General features: G+C 39.7%; 1 protein-coding gene across 5 annotated transcripts in view; it reads right to left on the bottom strand.

Moving 5' to 3' along the window:
• Positions 1-18,255, bottom strand: part of UST (uronyl 2-sulfotransferase) — a 219,137-nt gene that overhangs the window by 132,746 nt on the left and 68,136 nt on the right. For all 5 annotated transcript variants that reach the window (XM_051811233.1, XM_051811234.1, XM_051811231.1 and 2 more), the window contains exon 3: positions 8,644-8,799. In XM_051811233.1, the coding sequence (XP_051667193.1) occupies positions 8,644-8,799 (156 nt within the window). The remainder of the gene's footprint in view (positions 1-8,643; positions 8,800-18,255) is intronic.

Here is an 18,255-nt window from a genome sequence, read left to right as displayed (position 1 = left end):
CTTAGCCAAAACACCGATTGATTTGCCTGTTTAAATACAGAAATCAGCACTTGCTATTCTTTTTGCTATTACAGCAAACTAGGAGCACAAATTAAATGGGCGCTTCCAGAAAGATGTTGCTAAATATTAGGTCAAGTACAGTCACATAATTTAAATTTTTAAAAAATAAATGAATAATTTAAATTTTCAGATCATTGACATGGAATAACGTAAACAGCACCATGGATATGAATATCTATTTTGTGTAAGCAGAGCTCTAGCTATTATTTACAGGAAACTGAAACTGTCTAGTGAAGCATCATGCTAGAGAGTCAACGTTTCAGTTAATTTTGCTTCCTTCTTATTAATTTCCTAAGATTTATTTTTGGATTTTCTGTCCTGCATTCAAATGCAGGCTATTTTATGGACACTGAACACAAAAGCATTTGAAATGACAGGTTTATTGATTTTACAACCTGGGTAATAGAAAGCAATTAATAAGCTGGAAAAAAAAAAGAGATAAGACAGTGTCAACCAAATATTCTGGTTGGGATAATATTAATTTATGTACTAAATTTAAACACCATTAAGGAGACATTAATTAAAAAATGTATTTCTTAAAACTTGAATGATATAGCTGACATAAAAAAAATATGAAAAATATGGAGTCCAGCCTGTTATATGGTCAAGATAAAGTGACTGGCATGTAATGAGTTACTAGAATCAAAAAGAACATAGTAAAAAATTACATCCATGCCATAACAAATATTAAATTACATTTAAGGACAACAATTTTCATTTTTTCCCCCTTTATTTCCCAGTTTCAATACACTGATATTTTACACTGTGTGCCACGTCTTACTGGTTCTCATTCATCTTTCATTCTCCACCTTTTTGTAGAACATATACCTGTCTTCTTCTTTCAGACAACACAAGCTACAGCCATTTAACTTCTAGCATTAAATAAAATGTGCACACACTAATATGCTTTTCCCTATTTTTCCACTGCTTTCAACAGTTTTATACATATGTGTGTATGATGAGCTCTGTACAAAACAGTTCAGCTTGCCCATCTTCTTATGATGGAGCTTTTCCTGTCAAAGTAGTTAGAGTACATCAAGGCATGTTAGGTATAGATCTTGTACATCGAGGCGTATTAGGTCTGAGAAAGTATATCAAGGTATATTATATGTGAGAAAGGCTGTAAACCCAAAGAAATGGAACATAAAGAAGATAAGTTGAAAAAAAAATAAAGACAATATAAAGGGAAAAGAGAAACAAGAGAATATGGAGAGAAGATGTACAACTAAAAAAAGAGGAGGCAGCGTGGTGGGGGGAAACAGTTTTCCCCCTGAAGTTATAAAATGGTAAAACCCCAAGGGGTGGTAACCCTTGAGGTTTTACCCAATGAGTGCTTCTGCAAAATATAAACATATCACAAGCAGACTGGAAGAGAAGGTAGTTGTAGTTGTTGTTGAAGAGGTGGCCATGTTGTAGAGCCACAAGGAGAAAGGGCAGGAGCTCCCCTGGGGGGCTCTGGCCCCCTCCAGCCCCGGTTGGGGGGCTACAGGGACTTGTAACATCGTAAGGTTGGACTAACTGCCTGTAGCTAGAAAGCTAAGGAAGTTTCCTCCACCGTCAGCAGCAGCAGCAAAAACAACACTGGCCGGAGAAAGCGGTAGAGAGCCAAAAGATAAAAGAGAAGCAGCAACAAGCATGCAGCCGAGCAGGAAGACCAGAGTTGTCTGAGAGAGCCGAGAGAGAGCCAGCAGCAGAGAGAGAACTAGGCTCTACACAGAGAGAGAGTGAGAAAGTTGGGCTAAGAACTGAACAAAACAAACCCCAAACTCCTTGAAGACCCCTCCTAGAGAGAGAAGGATGATGGACTCTTACTTGAAGGAGTCTTGGAGCGCTACAGCACTGCAGAAAGGAGCTGAAAAGCTCAGAGAAAGAATGCGGAGGGGATGACTTTGGCCCCCCTCGCCGCTGCTGCCAAGCTGAGCTAGCAGCCTGAGATCAGAGCACAGAAGCTCTGATAGAACTCTTGAGGCAAAGGCCTTCAACTGAAAGCTGCCCGAGATGCTCTGACTCAGGGGCGAATCCCCTGAGGAAGGGACCTTCATGGGGGTCTTACACCCCATGATATGACGTGGTGAAGCGAGTTTTGTCCCTGCTACACAGCCCACGGAAGAGAAGACCCTCGCTTGGAGACGATGGGCCGAGGGGCTTGGATACCCCCTCGTGTGTACTGCAGAGATCCAGCAACAGCTGCTGCATGGAAGAGAGAGACAGAGAGACCTGGTGCCCTAGAGACATTGCTGCTCTGAGAGTGGAAAAGATCTTTTCCTTCTTCCCTCCTGGACTTTTATTTGGAGGGGAGAAGAGATTTGATCCATTGTAAATACTTTTATGTCATGGTAGAGATAACTAAGATTGTATATAATGTATTGTAGTATTTATTTGTACAGTCATTGTGATATATAATCCCTTTCCCCCATTCTGAGTGTCATGTGGTGTCTGGAAAATCCATCTCACACTGGGTTGAGATGTGGGAGGGGGGCTTGGACTAAGGAATTGGATTATGGGGTTCTCAAACCATGACAGGCAGGGAGGGAATAGTGCCCCTGCTTTAGTTAGTCATTTATGGACTCTGGACTGTTTGATTCAAGTACAAACAGGTCTTTACACAGCTTCTTCAGTACAATATAAATGCTATGGGCAAGAAATTCATAAACCTGAAGAGCAAAGCTTGTCCAGATCAGAATTAGAAAGCTCAGGAAGCTTTGCAATAATTTGCACAAAGGACTCAAGTATTGTTTATTGATGCTCTGAAGAGACAAAGACTTTCCTAGCAAACCCAACATGCTTACATTTCTTTAAGACTGGTAACTCTGCCAAAAAATTTTATTCATTCATCTTGCAGAATCAAACATGAGGAGACTCTAGAGGCTGTGTATCAGATGCCTCAATCAGATTTTTTAATTTTTTTTTTTCTCAGACAAGTTACAGGAGAAGTGAAATTCTCAGAACTGTATGAAGCTTTATGTTATATTTGTCATTTATCCATGTAACTATTTGCATGAAGTAAGGAAGATGGCAGAAGGAAGTTACTGATAAGGGATAAAAACTCTGTTCGTGCAACTATGGTTAACAGTGTAATTCCATCTTGGAATAAATGAGAAAACATCATTAGAGTATAATCAGGGAGATATAAAGATACTATAACCATATTAAGTAATCCCACTAAGTTTAAAAAGACAGGCAGTTTTAGTATAATACTGCTAAATAAATTAGAAGGAAGTATATGTGCATTATAAAGTACCAAGCAAGCCTCCCTTGGCCCTCAGCTTACGCCAGGCAGATTCACATTACACCACCACTATGTTTTGCATTTTATTTCATCTGATGTCAGTGCAATGCACACATCAACCTGCTGCTGGACAAGCGCAGGCATTTCGGCCTCAAGAGCAAAGGGAGGCCAGAAAGATGCACAGAGAGCAGGACAGCATCTGGCTCCTGGCTTTTCTTTAATCTCTTGCTACCAAACTCAGTCTCTTGAACTATGATACTAGTTTACTCCAAAGTGGATACAGATTTTTGTTTTGACTTAAAGTACCTTCATATTTAGATATTTAATGATCAACTGGACTTGTAAGCAGATGTGGATAAAGCTGCAATGTGCATAAGACCAAACAAGCAAAACTCGTTCTTTTAAAAACCCTGCCAAAAGGGTAAGTAAGGCTCAACTGAAACAACACACAAATGTCAGGAGGGAAAAATAAATAACTGTAATGGCTCATGGCCACATGCAAATTGTGGCCATATTTCCCATGGGCCTCTCTCACTCTCTGATCCCGCTGTGCTGAAATCACTTCAGTCTAACAAACCAACTGTATTGCTCAGGAATACCCAGTGATCCACCTCTACTTTTAAGATGATGGTAACAGGGGAAAAAAAAAAATCTTCCAATGTATCCCAGAAGAGTAAGGTCTCTAATGGTTTTGGTTGGTTGGTTGGTTTTGGTTGCTAGATTTTTTCTTGTTTGGTTTGATATGGGTTTTTTTTTTTGGTGAGGGGGTGGGGTTTTTTTGTTTTGTCTTGTGGGATTTTTTTTTTAATTTATGAGTGCAGAAGACCCACAGAGAGGAACAGTGAGCAGAGGATGAGAGCTGAGGAGAACAAGTATTTTGGATGGAATGAGTGGTGAAGAAGAGTTACATACAAGTAGACATGATCTAGGGTCATCCTATGTTTGAAAAAAAATTAATAGGAACAAGCAGCACAAGATAAACGACCATGGCAAACACAGCTGGGGGAGAGATGAACTAGAACACATCCATGGCTTGAGGGAGAAGCTGTAGAAATATAAAGAGAAGTCTGAAAGGAGCACACACCTTCTAGGATAAGGGCCCATAAAGAGCTATTTCTCTCTCACTGCTGCCCAGAGCTCTCCTGCAGGAGTTAGGCAGTTTCAGTGAAACAGCACTAATTTGCTCTCAAAATTAACTAAATTGCACCACAGAGTTAATGCTGCTAAAGAAGGATTCAGGGAGAGGGAAATGACAGGACATGGAGAGTGTGCGTGGAAGCGAAACAAAGTAGTGGGTGCGCTGTGCTCCCCAAGGAAAGGGGAGCATGCACACTGCATGACTGGAGTTTGCAGAGATGTTAGGCCACAGCAAGCAGTTGCCAAGACCTCTGTGGTGTGGTCAACACATCTGCCGTCATTCCACTCACCCCCCTCAAACACCAACTAATTTTAAGGAACAGAGTCTTTCCTTATAATAACACCTTTCTACCACTGTGACTGCTTGCTTAATCTTTTATTCTAATATTTTTCTCCTTAATTCGTATTCTGCACTAACTTTTAACCAGGCCCTTTAAAGAAGACGAGATCCACAGAGGCAATCCTGTAAATCACAAGATAGTTTTGAATCTTAAAGCCCACCTGAGCAAGAACACCAAGAGGCAATACCCTAAGAGGAAAGGTTTTTCCTTAGTCTACTGTCCTACACTACCACCGTAGGATCTCAGTTGGCCATACAAAAGAAATCAAACTGTAATTGCTCAGCATCATCCGCGTACTTGTAATGGGCTGGTGCTGCATTGCAAGTAACACTCCAGTAGATGGCACCGTGAAGTGACTCCAAGAGGGCTGGAGGGGGCCCTCCCCAAGAGGGAAGACACGTGGTGGATGGATTTTCTCGAGCCAAAGCATTGTTTCTGCACAAAAACTCAACTCCAGCCTTTGAGAGAGGACACTTTTTCCTCTTCTGGAAATGGCCAGCCCCTGCACTGACTGCTCAGAGCAGTTCTTGTTTTGTTTGAGATTTGCAGTAAGTAAATTCAACTAGGGACAAAAAGAAAATCAGATAATAATCCCACCCAGACAACAGCCAAAATGTTACTACTTTTTTTTAAGATGATGTATTTCACTGGGAGAATTCAAGGTCAAAATGGGATTTTCCAAGTGAAGTCTCCTGGATCACACTATAGTCTCCACTAATATTAACACAAAGAGGACAAAAATATTTCTCTATATCAGTCTTTCTTGGGAGTTCTTTACCCTCTTCCAATGCTTTCAGTCTCTACTGAAGGCATGTATGACTCAGGAAGCACAAGTATCTACAGGAATTTTGGTATATCACTTTCATCTTGATACTCATTTCCACAAACAACTCACAACTCCCAGGAATGATACTAGACCTTCATTTTCAGCTCTCAAAAGTTTGGAATGGTTTCAAGAATTTCTTCACCTCCCCAGGCTGGTATGACCAATTTTCTGTCTTGAAAAGCATATAAGAAAAATAAGTGATGAATTTTTAACGTGTTAAACTGGAATTACATACCAAGTTGGTTGCACGGCTGTAACATTGGGTGGTAGAAGGAAACAATACAAGGATAAACTACCAATTACTCCCATATGTGACTGGTATTTGTATATCTATAAGCACACTCATTCTTACTTCCCGAATGCAAGAAAATGGGAGTGGGAGACAAAGTCATGTAAGGGGAAGATTTCATTTTGCAGCAGTTCATGTGGAGTTTTAAAGCCACAACAATTAGATTAACTTTAATACTACATATTATTTTCTGTATTTAATTTACTTGGAAGTACTATAGCAAATGGTAAGGCACACACTAACTCATCTGTTTCCAGACCTCACTCCCTTATGCCCACAGATGTTCAAAGGCTGCATTTCTAATTGCTGGCAGACACACATAATTTGGGAAAATTTCTTAGTAGGAAGGAGACTGGAAAAGGCAATGAAAATATGGATTCCAGTTATGTGCAATCCCCAGTCATTAAGAACACCTACATGCTTAACTTTATTTAACAACAGCAGACTGCATAAGCTAAATATTTACAGAAAAGTCTTGGCTGGATCAGGGCTTTAATCAAACACAGGACAGACAAATGACAGAAGGAAGAGAGACATATCTCAAGCGAGAAGCCCATGCTCACGCTGGAAGCCTTCAGCCCAGCCCAGCTCTCTTTTTTCTTGTTCCAATGCCTGGAGCCGGAGATCATCCATTCTTTCAACTTCCTCTTGTGTACACCACATTAAAGGTGAAAAAAGTAATTTATTTTTTTTATATTCTACTCTTAAAAATTGAGAAGACAACTAAAAATGCCTGAACAACAGATCAGTTACCATCTTCAGGCATGTTTCCTGGTGATCAAAGGCACTTTTCAGTAAAAGTACTCATTAAATTATGAATCTATTGTAACTACATAAATAAACCATAAATGAAAATAAAGAGACTCAAGTTATAGTAGGGCAGTCTATAGAGTAAATCATCAGCTCTGTAGCAATACTTCCACCACATTTACTGTCTAGTAAGCTAAGAGCTCAGGGAGTGCAAAAGGTAATGCAGATAGTTATCCTTTGTCAGTGTATAGGTAAAAAGTAAGTCTGGGCCTCTCTGGAATCTCCACATGCTGGACCAAAGCACAGAAGACTGCTAAGATGTGATCTTGTGTCATGTTTTAACAAAGGACAATACACCTACCAGAGAAAGACAGAGAACAGAATTGAAAGGAAGAAGCTGATAAGGGTGAAAGCTGGTGATTATTAATACCTGAAAGGTTTCTGAGTTTTATGATGTCTCTCAATTAGTAAAGGAAATTGGTGAAAGATATAGACAAACAAAACCCAAACAACCCAAAACACAAAAGCAGTCATACCCAACCAGACAGCAATCCCAACCAGACAGCCTCTATAGTACAGGATAGTTTGACTCCTTTCTGATGGAACCATTTTGCAAATGTGGCTCTGTGGCGCTGCTGGTAGGATACACAGAGGAAATCTGCAGCAGCCACAGCCCATACCTTCCCTTGGCCACAAGCAGGGGCAGTGAGGGGACACTGTCCTCCCCTACATCCTTTCACTGGCATCTAACATGCAACTGTGTATAGAAGCCACCTTTGGGCTGGTGCGGCAGCCCTGGCCAGCTGGTCCCCACCTTGGGCTCAACTTGACTGTCATGTGGTGTTAGGTCAGCTGGCTACTGGTAGGACCCCAATGGACACCCTGAAAGGGAGGCAGGTGGGACCTGCAGGAGCAATATCAGCTCCTAAATTTTCATTTCCTAAACTGCTGCATCTAAAATAAAACATTTATGCTCATAAGCGGGCTACAAATAAATGAGCCCAAATCACAGCACAATGCCACTGGCAGGCCCACATCCATATTTTGATCATCACACACATCCTTTGGTGGTTTGCAGGCTGCCATTCCTAGGAGTGACACAGGCATTTATTGCAGCTTTACCTGATCAGCAGCTCAAAATAGCGGCAGTGGCCAATGTGTGCGGCATCTGACTACACACATACACTTTGGAGTCTGTGGTTTTTTTGCATTACTTGTACCAATATCTGCTTATGGGAGTGATACTTACAGAAGGCATATGGTTACTCTGAATAGAAGAAAACTTAAATAACTGGATCTTTTATAGAATCAAAGCTGCAAAAATAATGCTTTCTACAACTTTAAGGGAACATGAAAAATGTGAAAAAGCGTGCCTGGATAAAGAGGAATAATGTGCTATTTTCACTTCCTGTAGTGAGGGTTGTGCGATAACATGAAAAAGGCAGATAAGCAAGAAGCTAAGATAGGATCAAGGGCATGTCAGATTATAGCAACATGGGTTAGCACGGCATGGGGAAATAACTTTTTGAAGCAACTGCTTACTAAAAGTGAGTTAAGAAAGTCATCAAGAAAGACCCTTTTGGCTATTATTTACTCCTGCTCTGCTTAAGGAGACCCAAGCTAGGTCTGAATAGGCAGGCCTGATTATATGATAAATGGCTGTGCCCTGCAGATACATTAATACGTATCCCAGATGCTGTTAGCACTTAACTTCACTGGTACTAACCTTTCTTGCCTTGTTGGTAGTCTAACTGCTGCGCTGACTAAATTCAAAGCTGGCTCATCGAAAGTTAGTTTTTCTGGTTAGCTTCCACATCATGTTGTTCTTGGCTCTACCATCCACTTCTCCTATTAAATGAAGTCACTTAGAGAATGATGAATTCTGGATAATCACTCCGGTCAAAGCAGCAATACATCTTTTCAATAGGACTTCTGCTAGTATATGCCTTTGCTTCTCAGTTTCATAAACATAATAGGAAAAACTGATCTAAGAGGAGCAGGAGTAACTTACCTGTTCATTTTTGGTCAGTCTTGTTTTGTTATGAATGTCAGATGTAACCAGATTGAATCCATGTTTCTCTGATAAAATTCTCAAAAGCAAAACCACAGTTCGACTCCCACATTTTCCCACTCTGTTGTAGACCACCTGACTGGGGAAAGGAAGTACCTAAATAAAGATTGAAAAAAATGGAGTCAGTATATGGACATTTTTGTTTCCATGTACCTTGAGTAACACGATGTTTTGACCTGAAGCCAACAGACACATACAGGAGAATTCCTAGGGCCCTGTCCAGGTCAGAAGCATTCACTTCCTCTAACAAGCCAACAGCTCTTCAGAATAGAAACAACATGGGTCAGGAGATGGCAAGGTGAGATTTCCCCTTCATGATCCAGTTCAATGTAACAGATTGGCAACTACTCCAGAAACACTATGCAACTGTTGACAATAGGCTTAAGCTTGCTGCTTGTAATATCAATGCAAATAGTCAGCTATAGTTGACTATCTCCCATAAAAAGAATGGAGTGAATCTGTGCCACAGTTTAGCAACTCAAAGTGAAGTTGACATAATGCAAGAGGAATGCCTGTATTGCAAAACTTCAGCTTAAAAAGAAAAGAACCCCAAACAACCACCAGTTGTACAAAGCTAAAATTAATCAACTATTTCAATTTCAAATATAAACATGAATCTTCCATAGAGACTCAGAGAACAAATCATGCCACTGGCTAGGTATATACTTGTGGAATGAAAAATGCCAGTGCCACAGGTGGCCTGAGGCCAACTGGCACAGCCTGATCACCTCCCCACAGGTAGTGTACACTAAAACTCAAAACACAACAGTTACATCCAACCTGGACACTGGGAATGTTCTCCTGCCCACATGAACTCTTGCACCATGCTCTCCTCCCTGGGAAACCAGAACAAGCAAGTAGGAATTCACTGTCTCGAAATACATTGGATGAAGCCTTATTTTATTCCTGGATGATGACCATGGGCTGTTTTTTCACCAAAATGCATTTTGAAATGACACTACCACACTAGGCAAGTATTTGATGTATAGCATACAGCAGCAGCATCTGATAGTATAGGCCAAGAGGAAACTGTTTTCAAGCTTCTTAAAGCCAGAAGCTCACAGTTTCATCCACAGCAGTGCATATATGGCACTTAAGAAAAAAGATCATTTTTCTATTAAGACAATGGCACAAAATGTTTCCTGACACAGGGCCTGCACCCGGGTTCCAGACAACCTGTGTTCAGCGCAAGGAACGGCCAAAGTGGTGGTGTATCTCAGTCTATAGTTACTTCTGCTCTTGATGCAATCACATTCTCCCAGTAGAAGAATTTATGACATAAAACCAGTCAGATGAAAGCATATGGCACTTCTCAGAGTATTCAAACAGCTAATAGATCTTCATCAGGGAAGCAAAATTATTCCCCAGGGAACCCTTCAGACTACTTTCAAGGAGTACAGCTAACTAGAAAGAAAAAAGAAAAAAACCTTGTATTCTGTTATTTTTAGTAGGACTTCACTGGGACTTTGCTGTCAATGTTGTATTTCATGACCAAATGAACATTACTGTTGTTACTGGTTGGAATGTTTAGGATATCCTTCACTGCAAAATAAATGGAGAAGCCATCATTCTTCAAATTACTCAGGGAAGGGGTAGGTATTGAGTGATCATGGCCTCAGTTAACAGCCTTCCAAGCTGCAGGATATCACATCTGCTGATTCAGCAAGCAAATATGGGTCACCTAAGGCTCATACAAACCCCACATAAGGTATCAAGTCTGGCCACTTTTTATGGTGTTTTCTAGGAGAAACCTAGCTGCCTTATTCCTTATCAATCTCCTTCAGAAGACTTGCTTCCTAAGAAATGCAAAATCTGAGCCTCAATTATTAGAGAACTCCAAAGGTGATGAATTTAACATCTCTGTGCTAGAGCTGTAGCTAACCTTTTCCAAAACCACTGCTAATAATCCCTGAAAGGTAAAAATCTGAATGCATTCTATTATGCTGATTACTGCACCAGGGACACCATAATGAACAAGAAAACACAGCCCTATTCTGGATTATCCCCTTCACATAACAAACACTAGCATCGCTATTTGTCATGGCCCTGCAGCACCTTCCACACAACATCACTGTAACTTGTGGAAGTGGAATTTATCTTCTGCTCGGACATATACCTTTGGCATACTTGGCTGTGCAAGTATGTGAAAGCTTTCAAGAGAAATGATAAGTAGATGCTCACAAGTGCCAGCGAAGGAGCAAGACTCATACAAGCGTGTGTTTGCTTAGCACCCTAGAAATGAGATAAATGATGAGAGTTTGTAGGGCTATGGACATATTTAAAAATGCTTCATAATTATAAACTGCTTTGATTTTCCTAACAGAGTTGCACTTTGTAATGTAGTGAGCAAAAGTTTTTCTTCATTGTACTTCATTTAACTCCAGTTTTGCTGCACCAGATTACACTCAAGTTCTAATTAAATCCCTGACTTGATTATCCAGTAACCTTGGGTGAATCTTATTAATATAACTCTTTTAAAAGGAAATAAAATTAAAGTAGGCCTTTGCAAACTCTATTCTAAGTGCAAACAACTTTATCAGCTCAGAAAACTGACAGTAGCTACAAAGTTTCGCCAGTTCTCAGATTTGTTTCTGAAACTCATCTTCCTAGGTAGCACAATTCTGTTCTGCACACAAACAATAACCGTGGCATCCCTCAAAAAGAAACTATAGCAGATAAAGAATCCTGAAATAAAGGGCTATTATTTTCAGACACCTATTTAGCTTAAAGGAGGCCAATATATCAATGCCTTGATTCAGTAACCAGCTGAATGTACTTAGTTCAAGATTCAAGATAAATGCTACAGCTCGAAGCTCACTCCAGAAGAACAATCACTAACGGAAATCAAAACTTCACGTGCAGCACTGCTGAACGTGGGAGCTTTAGAGGTGTGCTACTGAAGCTCTGCTCATGTTTCATCTGTTTACGTCACCAATCCACTTAACACACCTAAATGCCCCAAAGGGTGTGCCAAGTGCACAAAGCCATGCAGTACACAGGCTTTTGATATATAGGCAAGTATTTGTTTAATGTGATCAGTTCCCTTAGGATGCTGCAAATCTGCTTTCTGCATTTTAGAAAATATCTAAGTTATTTCTTAGAAGAAATACTTCTTCCAGAAACCTGAGTTTGTATTAAGCAGAAGTAAAAATGCAAGAAATGGAAAACTTCTTCAAAGAGGAACTTTCTTTCCCCCCTCACGATACTCACAAAAGACTGAAACAATACAATAGACAGCGGTAGAGTAGGCTCTTGAAAAGGAGACTCCTATTACATTAGCAGAAACATGATAGAAAACAGCAGTTGGAAGTTTACAAAATGCTGACTGGATTACATTTTATTTTATAATAAGAGTATGTATCATGTAGACTGACTAACTGCTGAGGTGATGCTCTGGCAACATGATATTCATGTAACAATATACGCAACTTCCAAATAATTACAGAGTGACTTTATTGAGCACTGCATCAAAGCCCAGAGGTAATATAAAAAATTCAAACATGTAATTCACTTTGTAGTCATATGAATTAGTACTTACAGCTATAAAAAAGTAAAACCCACAGTATAATTACAACAGCTCTCTCTAAGGGTTTGGAAAGTTATATAACAATTTACTTGTCAGTTCAAGGAGGCTTTTTTTTTTTTTTGTTCCACAGTTAAAGAAGATCTCAAGAATCATTGTGAATGGAAGAAAGAAGAAAAAGTAAGTTTAACCCAAAACAAACTTGCATTACAGTGACCGTCAAGTAGCTCTGCAGAGTAGGTCTGCCAGTCTCAGGAAGGGAGCCATTTAACAGAGAGCCTGACAAAAGCCCAGGCTTCCATCTTCACTGGTGGCTTTGTCTCCAGGTAAACCTTTGCATCATTTAAAAAAATTAGGCTGGATAACACTACTTGCAGTGTCAACAATTTAGGGATCCACTCAAAGGCCTAAATTATTCCACCTTTACTGAGCCAAATCCAGTATAATTTTGCCCATTTGCCAAAAATTTCCCAGTCCACATACAGTTTGCTCAGATGAATTATTCATGTCAAAGAGATGTGTTCCCAGAAAGCAATCTATTATCTTCACAGTTTCTGGAAGCAAGTGACCCCTGTCCTTACATATGAGAAGGACCAGAAGTGGATGCCAGAAATGGTTTCTCCTTTCTGAGCAGACACTAACCTGTAGTCAGACAGCACTCCATGTTTATCAGGTGAATGAGGCCAACCAACACATACAAAATTGGTAAGACTGTGTAAACAATTAAACATTTGCTGATGTCACACATCTTTATATAGCATCACACCTTCTCAGTGTGATTTTCATTTTTTTTCCTGTCCAACTGAGAAAAAATCATAAGAATTTTAAAAAATGGCTTAATGGGTCAAAGCAATGGCACATTCTACTCATGAGGGGAGGATGATACTCATTAGGCACCTACAAATCTGAGAGCTGTAAGCAGTCATTTCTCTCCAGTATCTCTCCTCCTTCTCTAGTGTCCCCAAAGATTACACATGGCATGTTAGAAGTCACATTCTTGCTTGCTGCATGAAGAATTTCTTACATAAGTTGCTGTACTAACAAATTCCAGAGTTTTGTTAGCCACTATGTATTTCATTTTTAGCTCATCTTCTACCTTTTCCAAAGAATACCTGCTCTCATATTGTGGGTTTCATGAAGATAGGTCAGATAGCTCAGTCATCAGCTTTGAGATCTTAGATACATTGGATGCCTCTTTTTAACTGAGGTCTGTCACACGCCTGCCATGGCCTACTTAAAGGCAAACTCAAAGTCCACTAAAAGATTACCTGTGCCAAACCCAAGGTCAGGAACTGCTGCACAAAATTTCATTCCAAACAAGTATCAACTTACTTTTAAAACAATTACAGTGAAGACTTGCTAACACAAAAGTATGTCAGCAGAAAACATGACTGAACAATGAACAAGGGAGAAAACAAAATAAATTAATAGCTAGCCTCCTTCTTCCTCAGCTAAAGCACACAGATCCAGTTACATAAAGATTCACCTGCAGAGTCTAATGATGCTAGACAGAGACAAGCTTTTGGAATTAACCAACTCTAAAGCAGACCAGACAGCATGGTCTTCTCTATGGGTCACTGAAAATACACTAGAAACCATAAGAAAAGGTAAGGGTGAAGTTGGTTTGTTTTCAAAATTTAAATGCAGCGGAGCATTGAAAATAAGGCAGAAGAAGAAACAGAAGATTATTCTGTTGCATTTTTATTAATCCACTAATTTAATTGAAAAAGGATGACTTTGCTACCCCCTGCCACAAACAATGCACCTCATCTGTTGGACAGATGACACATTTGGAAGACTAAGTTAAAATGTGTTCTCTAACGATTCAACATCACTAAGTACCAAAATAAATTGAAAACATAAGCATGGAGCACAAGCAGAAAAAGGCCACTTGGTTGCAGACAGTACTCAAATTTATTAAGACTAAAGAAAAGCATTACTATGAAGTATCTGCTAAAGCTTATGGTCCCTGACATGTCTTAAGAAACAGATCTGTAGAGCCAAAATCAAAACTTCCAGTAATTTTTCTGTGAAGAAGCCCTGTACACTTACAAATATAAAAAGAGTTCAGTTCAAAGCATAGTAAAGTTTCTCCACTAAGTCTCAGATCAGGTTCTATTACAAGATACTATGGCTATAGAAACTACAATAATATCAACAAGAATCTGGGGAATTTATAAAGAAAAGGTCAAAGATGCAGTTTTCAAAGCTTTGGCTGCATCCTATGAACACAATTGGGTTTGCTCCTTTTATACTTTACACCTGCATCACTTGCCTACAACAGCAGCTTGCAGCAGAACAAAACCTCTGCTCCTGCAATCTGCTGCTCAAGACTCCCCACCACAGAGAGTGCAGAACCAAGTTTATTTCAGGTATGTGAAGTTTCAGCAACATTCAAAATCAGCACATATATACAAAGAGTCAAACAAGTTGGTAGAGAGCAGGTGCTCTGTTTACTTAGCCGTTTCAGGTGCTCACTGATGTTAGGCAGCCTCTGGAGGTGTGAGTGGGACTCCTGGCTTTCATCACTCAGCAACACTTGCTTCACTTAAACAATGGCAGCTCAGCTCTGGCTCCTCTCAGGGATGAAGCAAGTGAGAGGGAATCACCCTACCAAATGGATAATTACTTGGGGATGGGGTACAACCATCACCTCTAGATTAATCAAATATTTTCCTTTCACCCTTTCTTAAGATAGCGTGCTTTTCAACCTCTTCTTCATTCTTCCTGCTTTCCTCCGCAGTTTGCAACTTGTTCACTTCTTTTGGGACCAAAATTAGATATAGTGCTGTATCTTGTCTCCCTGGTGCCAATGAGAACTGAACAGTTATCGTTTGTGTCCTGCAGACATCTCTTTTTAATACATCTCAGGATGGAAATTTAGAAGAATCAAAGTATATGGGACTATCACTAGTACAGACAGGCATGCATAACATAGAGCTATCACTTTTTCTTCTTTACCCTACGTGAGTGCATGCAGATTACAGCAGAAAAAGAACTGGAAGGCCCTCATTAGTTTTTTTATGAAAAGCAGCATTCTTATTTCTTACTTCTCAAGTTAATCAGATTGTAGAAGTTATCTTTCTGGTATGCACTTTACCTCATAAGAAGATAAAGGAGATAAATTATTTAAGGATGTGGTTCACTGATACTGGTATTAGTTGAGGGAACTAGCATGAGTTCAGGTAGGTTAAGAATTTTAGTGTCACATTAATTACCGCATTTTCCACTGGAAGGTTTTCCATGTAATATCAGAAAACCTGTAAGCTGCAGAATTTGTGCAAGACTGATTTTACCTCCAAAGCAGCCCCATGCTATATGTAGCTTGGAACTGTAAAGTTTAAAACTGCTGTTTTTCCTCCAGAGCCCAAGGTTTTGTATGCTCTGATATGCTCAGAATACACTGGCACAGTTATTCTCTGTTTAAGTAGTAAATCCTATCACATCCAATGCACATCTTTATATTGGATACTTGCAAAATACTAAGCCTAGTTTTAAAACTTTTTATAATACTTCACAGTAGTGGTGATCCCTTAAGTAACCTCAGTACCTTACGGCAATCTCTATCCTTCCAATGCAATAATCATGAATTCACCCTGTGAGCCAATAATATTTGATTTGAATGTGGTGAGTGGTAGACTGAATAATGTATTTCTCTGTATGCACTTGTCTTTCTTCACATTAAGGTTTAACCCTTTTGTACGTATTGTGTTTGACTATTAGGCAACTCAGTAGTGCAGCAACTCATGGTTTCACTATTGCCAAGGATCTCTCATGATGCATTTCAGTTTGCCCTCCTGCCCCTTACTTAAGGCCCTCTTCTTGTAGCTCCACATTTCATTTTAATGTCTTCAGCATGCTTGTCTTTTCAAATACACTTTAAGCAGACACTTTGTAAGTCAACTGCAGTATGAAATAAAGGTTGTTTATAGCCATAACTGGACTTTAACTTGTAAAACAGGCCAGTTCTGCAGAACTGTAACCCACATGCTTGTTACAGATGAGCTAGCTCTGAGGTGCTCTCACTCTGCATGCTCAGAGGAACTCAAAGGGACTGAATTTCCATCACAGCTCCTGCAGGTAACAGATTCAAATCTAGTTCATGACAAGATGTCACCACCTGGAAGGAACAACACCAAGAAGTACCTACAAGAGGGACAACATGCTGCTGGTCAACTCTTCCAGCAGAACCAGAATAGAGCAGAAATCACTGTGTCATCCAAAATGACTCAAAGGCCCAGAATACCTATCCTGACAGACCACAATCCACATCTTGAGTCGCAAGTAGATCCTGTGGTGTTGGAGATGACACCTCAGAGGCAATAATGGAGGAGACCTAGTGTCAGGTGCTCCCATTTCACTCTTCTGGCTGACTTGCTCAGGCAAACCAAACCTCATTCCTGATGACCAAGGCACAACTCCTTGCCATTCCAGTGGAAGGAGCTTCTCCCTGTATCTACTCAAAATTCCTAATAGTGCCAGCCACGAAGGCCTCCACACTCCCTCAGGACAATAGAGTCTGTGGGTGCTGTCCTGAGAATTACCTTTTCACATAACTGCACTGCCCTGCCCTTGCATTACTTGCCCACATTCCTCTTTCACTTGAATTACCATCACTCTCACACAGACCCCTTCAGCCCAGTCACAACACCCTGTCCTCTTTGCCTGATATTTTGGCTCTACTTTTGACCATGTGTAGGCATGTCCACAATCACATTTCTGATTAAAGCTCATGGCCCTTATTAGAGCACTTCACTGCTGTTCACTGTTTCCTGCACTAAATCTTATATTTTTGTAAAGCCTAAGTACAAAACTTCCAGAATCTACCAGTTCACCTTCAAAATCATGAGGCTTTCAAAATAATACCAGAATTCTTACTTGGTGGTTGGCGTTTTTTTTCAGTTTTGCAAGTCTCCACAGCATCCCAGGTTTCAGACTTTTTTTTCCCTTCAAACATCATATCTAGAAAAAAAACCCTTTCAATTCAGGATTTAAGAATGCCATCAACAGATAAAAGACTCCTGATAAAACCATGAGTGTTACTCAACTGAGTCACAAGGCTTAGCAAGATTAACCAAATCAATTGTCACTTTCAAAAGATACTCTGTTATGCTATCCCTATGCAGAATGGCAGATTTTTGGTTTTTTCCACTGAAGGTCTAGGCCATCCAGACCCAGCTGTAATTGGACTTTAGTGTTATAATCCAGCATTTCCTAATAAAAAGATAATGAAGGTAGCCATGACTGAGCAGCCATGACCTCCTCCTATGCTATGCTTTTTTATAAATACCTTCCTGTCATGGAAAAAGTGGAAAGAAGATGGTAATGTATTGGAGAGCTGGAAATTTAAAACTGTAATCTAAGAGATATTCATATACTTTGAAATAATCGGCACAGATTATCTGCAGGTTAACAAAGATCAAATCAGAATGGATTGTGTTCTAAATTTCAGTGAAAGCACAGAGTTTTACTAGCTTCAGAAACAATTTAGGTAGTTTTTTAGCTATGGTATGTGACATAGGACAAAACCTACAGATTGCAAAATTGGTGATATTAGAATCTTTCTGTTTTGTGTAATAGTAGGTAGGGTGTTGTGTGAATGCCAGACTCAAGCAAAATTTACATTTATTATGCACACAGCCTGAAAATTAAAGTACCAATCAAAAGACAAAATACTTTCTAAGCATCTTTGAAATTAGATGGATGAAAACTGCAGGCTACTGTTGTTCACAAAACCTGCATTCCTGTTGTGTCCCTAAGTCTTTCAAAATTGAGAGGCTTAATAAAAAGCCAGTTCACTACTGTTTAAATTTTTGCAGGACATCAGCATGCACAGCATTCCTCATAGATTTATCTTCTTGTGACAGGCAATCTGGCTGTAATTTCCCAAGTCTCTTTGTACTGTCCATTTACTTTTAGTCAGCCTCCCTATTTCAACACATTTCTGATATACTATAAACTGAAGAAGTATTAAAAAGTAAGAAATCATCTTCTCTATTTTGGTAAATCGCAGAATAAAGTGATTTTTT

This window comes from Manacus candei, unplaced genomic scaffold (assembly GCF_025592945.1).
Source record: "Manacus candei isolate 608988 ecotype Guabito, Panama unplaced genomic scaffold, ASM2559294v1 h1tg000081l, whole genome shotgun sequence".
Classification (NCBI taxonomy): domain Eukaryota; kingdom Metazoa; phylum Chordata; class Aves; order Passeriformes; family Pipridae; genus Manacus; species Manacus candei.
This window is presented reverse-complemented; position numbering and strand designations above follow the sequence as displayed.